Source organism: Mandrillus leucophaeus, unplaced genomic scaffold (assembly GCF_000951045.1).
Source record: "Mandrillus leucophaeus isolate KB7577 unplaced genomic scaffold, Mleu.le_1.0 Scaffold412, whole genome shotgun sequence".
NCBI lineage: Eukaryota > Metazoa > Chordata > Mammalia > Primates > Cercopithecidae > Mandrillus > Mandrillus leucophaeus.
The window spans coordinates 814,605-821,373 of NW_012104388.1; the positions used below are offsets into that span (position 1 = coordinate 814,605).

General features: G+C 50.9%; 1 protein-coding gene across 3 annotated transcripts in view; it reads left to right on the forward strand.

Annotated features, from left to right (window-relative positions):
• The first annotated feature begins 1,478 nt into the window (after positions 1–1,478).
• The window catches only part of KIT (v-kit Hardy-Zuckerman 4 feline sarcoma viral oncogene homolog), a 110,225-nt gene continuing 104,934 nt past the window's right edge, over positions 1,479–6,769 (forward strand). For all 3 annotated transcript variants that reach the window (XM_011992496.1, XM_011992495.1, XM_011992497.1), the window contains exon 1: positions 1,479–1,626. In XM_011992496.1, the coding sequence (XP_011847886.1) occupies positions 1,560–1,626 (67 nt within the window). In that variant the 5' untranslated portion in view covers positions 1,479–1,559. The remainder of the gene's footprint in view (positions 1,627–6,769) is intronic.

Below are 6,769 nucleotides of genomic sequence, written 5' to 3' on the forward strand. Positions count from 1 at the left end.
TCGTTGCTCCACAGCAGACACTAAATAAATGCTTGCTGAGTGAATAAACACTTACATTTAAAGAGAGGCAATTATACACATTGATCATTTGATCATCCTCTAGTACTGATAATTTTTAAGTGATTAACTTTAAAAATCATTTTTCTTACATCAACCTGGGTCCTCACACTATTAAACAACAGGAGAGCTTTCAACATTAAATGGAGTGGGGCAGCTGGGCAACTATAAATTTTGGATACTTCAGAGAAGAGTCTAGGTGTATCTGTTCTATCCCTTTTTCTCATGGGCATCTGCCATTTATTTTCCATTCTTAAGCTCTCAGGAGGGATGTCTTTTTAGTTTATCAGAATCCATAGGGAAAGCTCATCTTTCTTGGAGTAGGTCTTCAAATAAGGGTTCAAGCTCTGGGTCTTCCCTCACTGCAATAATAAACATACCTGCTCTACCCTCCTCACAAAGCTGTTATCGTGAGCATGAAAAGAAGAGTCGGTGTGGGGAAGAACTATTAACCCCTATACAGATACCATGTTGCTTTCCGTTCAAGGATCCACCATGAGACTGTGGGTAAAGCACTTTCTGGGCAGTTAAATCTGGCTTAAGAGAATCATTGTATTTTTATTCTGCTCCTGGGACCGGCAAGGGCAGTTAAGAGGAACACAGGGATCCCTAGCCCTAAAACTGTCGTCTGATACAGAGGCGATAAATCATTACTGGGGTTGGCAGCGTTGGGGGGAGAGGGGGAAATGTGTATGAAAACCTGGGCTCCCAGAGCAAACTTTGCAACGCGCCCCTCCCCACTTCACCGCCCCAATCTCCACACAAGTCCCAGCAGGGGCTTCTTGGGCGGAGGCCACACCGACCAATAGGAACCCACTGTATTCTTACAGGTTACGAAGCAGGTGGAGAAACTGAGCAGAAACAATTAGCTAAGCCGGGCTCAGCCTTTACCGCGGTGCCACGCGCTCCTAACAGGCCTGGAGGGTAATGTCGGGGCTCAATTTCCTAACGCTCCCCTCCCCATCCCGTGTCACCTCCACCAGCAGCGGCGTCCAGCCTCCTCCCGCCCGAACGTGCTCGAGGGACGGGCAGCCGTCCTTTATTGTCTGGGGAGCACCTGGCAGGTGGCGGGCCCGTGCCCTAACGTGCGCGTGGTGCCGAGCTTCACAAAGCGAGCGGGCAGCACCTCTTTGGTCCGGGAACGGCCTCGGGCGGGCCGACCACATCCCAGGGGTGGAGAGGTGGAGAGAGAAAGGGGCTCCGGGGTCAAGAGCTGGGAGCTAGGGCGCGCGCGCGCCCTCCTCCTCCCCGCGGGCACAGCCCCCCGGCATTAACACGTCGAAAGAGCAGGGGCCAGACGCCGCCGGGAAGGAGCGAGACCCGGGCGGGCGCGAGGGAGGGGAGGCGAGGAGGGGCGTGGCCGGCGCGCAGAGGGAGGGCGCTGGGAGGAGGGGCTGCTGCTCGGCGCTCACGGCTCTGGGGGCTCGGCTTTGCCGCGCTCGCTGCACTTGGGCGAGAGCTGGAACGTGGACCAGAGCTCGGATCCCAGCGCAGCCACCGCGATGAGAGGCGCTCGCGGCGCCTGGGATTTTCTCTGCGTTCTGCTCTTCCTGCTCCACGTCCAGACAGGTGGGTCACCGCGGCTGGCACCTCGACCGTGCGACTCGTCGGCGAAGCCTGTGCCCGGGAGGGTGGTACACGCCGGAGTGCATCCGGAGAGAGGACTGCGGGCCCTCAGTGCCTGTGCGTTTCAGTCTCCGGGGGAGACTCAAGGTGTCCCTCGGACTCTCCTGCGCCTTGCCTCGCTCACCTGCGCGAGGAGACCCCAGCTGCTAGTGGTGGGGACGCGAAGCCGGGGTTCTTCGGGAATGGGGACAGCGAGGGGAGGTTAGGCGTGAGCGAGGTTGCAGGCTGCGTGCGAGTTTGGGGTGGCTTTTGTGCCGAGGTTGCGCGGGGGGCGGAGGCGAGGGGCTCAGGGGTTCCCACCGAGCGCCTTCTCTCGCCGTGCGAGGCGCGGCCGCAGCTTCCTTTTGTTAAAAGTTGCGTGTGTGTGACCGGTGCCCAGGAGGACCTGCCTGCAGGTTCTCCGCCGCGCGGAGGGCAAAGTTAGAGAGCCCTTTCTCTCCTCTGCGGCTGCTGCCTTCCAACCGCAGGCGCTCTTTGTGCCCAGAGCTGGGGACCGACCCGCTGCCGCCTCTGCTCACGGCGCCACCCGTGGAGACGAATCGAAGCCTGCGGATTTCCCCGCCTCCGGGTTAGGGTTTTGCTCTGGGAGTGCGCGGCGTGTGGCTGTGGGGCCGGACTCCCGCGAGCCTGGAGGTGGTGGGTACGGGGACAACTTGGGCAGGGCGTGTGGAAAGCAGCCGCTAGGTTGCAGACTTTTTGCTTTCGTATATCCTGTGCTCGTCCCTTTCGGCCGCGGCGCCGTTTCATTCCTGCCACGCGCCCCGGGGCGGCTGGAGGCTGCGTTTGCCGCCTGCTCCGGGAAGGCAAGGGACAGCGTGCTGGGACTATGCGTGCCCTGATCCCGGCTGCCTAGCACGCCGGCCAGTGTGCCCGGCCTGCCTGGCGGGCTCTGGAATCCCGTAGTCCCGGTATCTGCGACCTGTATTCGCAGGTCCTGTTTTCTTCGGAAATTTTTGAGATTAGTAACCGCCCGCCTCCCTGTCCCCGGGGAGGGGACATCTATACTTCAGGGCTGCCTGGGGGTGGGGTGGGAGATGGAGTGGAACTTTCTGCAAATCCTACTCAGTTCTTAAAGCTATAACAAAAAACCAGATATATACGCGCGGGAACTTAGGTCTTAGGTGAAGGATTTGCAGGCTGCTGGAGCCCCTCGGTCAGATTTCTGCCTCTCGTTCCCTTTTTTCCAGGTGTCGCTGGTGCGCTCGAGTGCAGGTCGCCCAGCTCACTCCTGAAGCACTGCTCTCTCCCAGGTCATTTTTAAAACAAACCTTTAAGGTTACCTTGATGGTGTAAGGATAGAAAGTGAGTCTTAGCTGGAATCAAGCGCTTGAAAGGAAGCGGCGCAATGAACGGTTGTGAGACTGTCTACTACTGGTCAGTTTCTCTATAAAGTCTCCAGGTGCAGTCTCCCGCGTCCTGGTCTTGTAACTATTGTGAGGGCTTTCCTGTGGGGGCAGAGAGGCCTTGCATCTGGACCCCTGTGCAGCAGGAGGGGTCAGCAGGGGTCACGAGGGAGTGTTCAGATTCCCTGGAGGATTTGATCACCTAGCTTAAAACAACACATCTGGTCTTTATGTTTTTGTGCCTTGACCTTTTTAATATCAGTTAAGGTATGTGAACTAGACCTCAGTAGGAGACTAGAAAGACCACATCGAATATCTCCCTTTTACAAAATGAAAAGAATCAATGGTTTTCTTCTTCCCAATAGATTTTTGGCAAAGGGAATTTTAAGTCTGTCTCCTGGGGGGGGCAGTGTGGTGTAACGACAAAGCCTTGATCTGTCCCCTGGGTTCTCCTTTTCTCTGCCATTTCTTGGCTGCGTGCCCTTGGGCAGGTTGCTTAAGGCAGGTTGCTTAAATTCTGGGGAACCGAGTGTCCTCCAGAGTACAAGGAGGCATCTGCATCATGAAGGATCCTTTGGGTCCAGAATTCTCCAATGTTCTGAGTGTAGACTCAGCACTCTTTTCAACTATTCCCCCGGTCCCTGTCTGCCTCTTTGAAATTCCTCTGCCTCTCCTGCTCACGGGGACCTCATGGAGTATGGGTGCATCTGACCGTTTGCCCCTGGCTGCAGCAAGGAGCTGTGGCTCATGCTTCCCACCCCTCAATCCCCATATATTCCTCTGCATTGCCCTTTGAGGGCTAGGAGGTGCCCACTTTGTCCTAACCGTCATTCTTCTCCTCCCCCACCACCCCCCCAGTATTACAGCTCCTGTGCCTAACAGGATGAAGCTGCAAGGAATGGTGAATCATACCTTCCCCGCTTCATTCCTGCAGGTGTGAGGCTGGAGTCATTCTCAGCAGCTGGATGCAAGGCAGTCTAAATTATTATCCTGCTGGAAATATCCCAAATAAATATCCCAGATAATTCATTTATCCCTATTCTGTTTTTTCCCCCACTCATCCCCATATTTTTTCCTCATGACTCTCTAAATCATGTATGCTGTGCATTTATAGCATGCTTTCTAATGGGCCTTAAATTTTGTATGACATGTGTGTTATACATAGTTGTTGCTCTTCAGTTGGAAACTGTGTGCCAGGCCTGTTGCTTGGGGCTTTACCTGCTATTTCCACTAGTCTCAATGAGCCTAGGAAGTAGTATTATTATTACCCCTAACATTTTACAGCTGGAGAAACTGGCTAAGGATAAGCGCCAAGTCATCAGTGGTGAAGCCTGATGAGATTGGCTCTATGTGCCCAGCTCTATAACCATTCACATGATTCACCAGAATCTGTAGTAAGACTCATTCAAAAATATTTAATGAGTTTTTACTATGTGCCAGGGATTGTTGGAAGTTCTGGGAATGCAGAATGGCCAATGTCACTGCCTTCCCAATTTTGGTGAAAAATATTTAGAATTGGGTGTCTTATGAAAGGGGAGTATTTGTGGAGGGAGGATTAATTAAATTTTAGCTTGGAGGAAGGGTTGTAGGCATTTGACCCTGTGGTATGCTGGCCTTAGTTGTTAGCTGTCTCATTCTAGTTAGCGTCCCTCAGAAATGAAGGTAAGCTATTTCTAAAATGATGCAAGCCAGTTAAAAATTCATCTCCCACTCCAAAACATAAAAATGGTCTTGTGCATAGGTGTAAAAGAGAACACCTCCAATAATGGCTGATGCCATTGGCTATTTACCCTGGACAGCACGGTGAGAAATAACGACAATATACCATCCAAAGCCATTTTTTCTCCCAAAAGAAATTCTCATCAGAAATGTGCCAAGTATTGTGCGGGCTTCCCTTGGAGCACATTTATGTACAGATGTTGTTGTGGTGATGAATTGTGCTGCAGTTGTTGACAGCCCTTCGAAGTTACCCTTAGGGTTTTGACTCATTTCCTCAAGTCTCTTCCAGCTGATTAAAGAAGGACACAAGGAAATGAACCTCGGTGTCTCTAGCGGAATTCTCAGAGCTGGACTGCAGTGTGGGGACCCCTTCAAAGTAGTGGTCAAGGCTGTGGCAGCATTTTCTTCAGAATGAATTTAGTTTAAGAGTTGGCAGGCTAGGATGTGGGAAGTGCTTTCTTTTGCTGCATTAATGTGTGGTAACTTTTAAAAGTTGAGATTAAATGACATTTGCAGGAATCCAAATATGCAGATTTCATGTGCAGTTTTGGTAACTTGAATAGATATTGCCACAGCTATAAGTCCAGAATGAGGAAGGCCTGGGGGTGAGTTAGAGGAGGTAAAAGTTTGCCTGGAGGGCAAATCCAGTGTAAATCTTTGTTGTATGTAGAGAGGAATTGAGTTGAGTCGGCTTGGCGCAGCAGCTCTGATTTCTGACATTTTTTGGACATGATCATGTAGCTCATCTTTTGACCTAAGACTCTTAATAAGTAAAGAACAGTTGTAATCTGATAGCCCGCGGAGACATGTTTTCTTTGGCCTACATGATGCTTTTCAGAAAACATTGAGGCGGTATTAAGCAATCTAGAGATTTTTTTAAATCAAGATCTCTATTTATGTCTCCTCTTTAAGAATTATAGGTCATGGCTCCTGCAGATGAGGCCTGTGCTCTTCAGGTTGCATTAGGCTCTAGGGCCTGCCATCCCTTAGGCATTTCTCACCGGGCAATGGTGAGTGCAGGAATCCAAATATGCCCCTGGAACCAGGCAGATGACAAGTGGGAGGAGCACAGGCCTGCCTACCTTGTGTTGGTCTGATGGCTTCATGACTGACAGCTCCGCGGCCTTAGAGCAAATTGCTTAACCTTTTTGAGCTTTCATTGTCCATCCTAGTTTTGCCACTTATTAGCTCTGTGACTTTTGACAAATTACTTAACCTCTCTGTGCTGGTCAATGTGTTGCTACATGTAAAACTTTTGGAATGGTGCCTCATAGTAGAGGCTCAATATGTGTTAGCCATAATTATCATCTGTAAAACAGGAATTATTATTGTCCCCAAAATGGGAATAATGCCCCCTCTTTTAAGATGATTGCCCTAAAAATTAGAGTTGTTTTTTTTTTTTTAAGAAAATGTCTCGCCCTGTTGCCCAGGCTGGAGTGCAATGGCGCAATCTTGACTCACTGTAACCTCCGCCTCCCGGGTTCAAGCGATTCTCTTGCCTCAGCCTCCTGAGTAGCTGGGATTACAGGCACCAGCCACCGTGGTCGGCTAATGTTTGTATTTTTAGTAGAAATGGGGTTTCACCATGTTGGCCAGGCTGGTCTTGAACTCCTGACCTCAGGTGATCCGCCCACCTCTGCCTCCCAAAGTGCTGGGATTACAGGCATGAGCCACTGCACCTGGCCTTACAGATATTTGTAAAGGTTCTTAGCACAGGGTTTGGGATGGGATAGGCACTTAATAAATGAGTGAATGCCTCAGGTATATATAGAACTTGACTACTTCTCTATGATTCTTGAGCATGGGTAGCAGTAAATATGAACTTGACAGTTTTTTTGTTTGTTTTCGAGATTGAGTTTTGCTCTTGTCACCCAGGCTGGAGTGCGATGACGCAATCTCTGCTCACTGCAAACCGCCACCTCCCGGGTTCAAGTGATTCTCCTGCCTCAGCCTCCCTAGTAGCTGGGAGTACAGGCACCCACTACCATGCCTGGCTAATTTTTGTGTTTTTTTTTTTTTTTTTT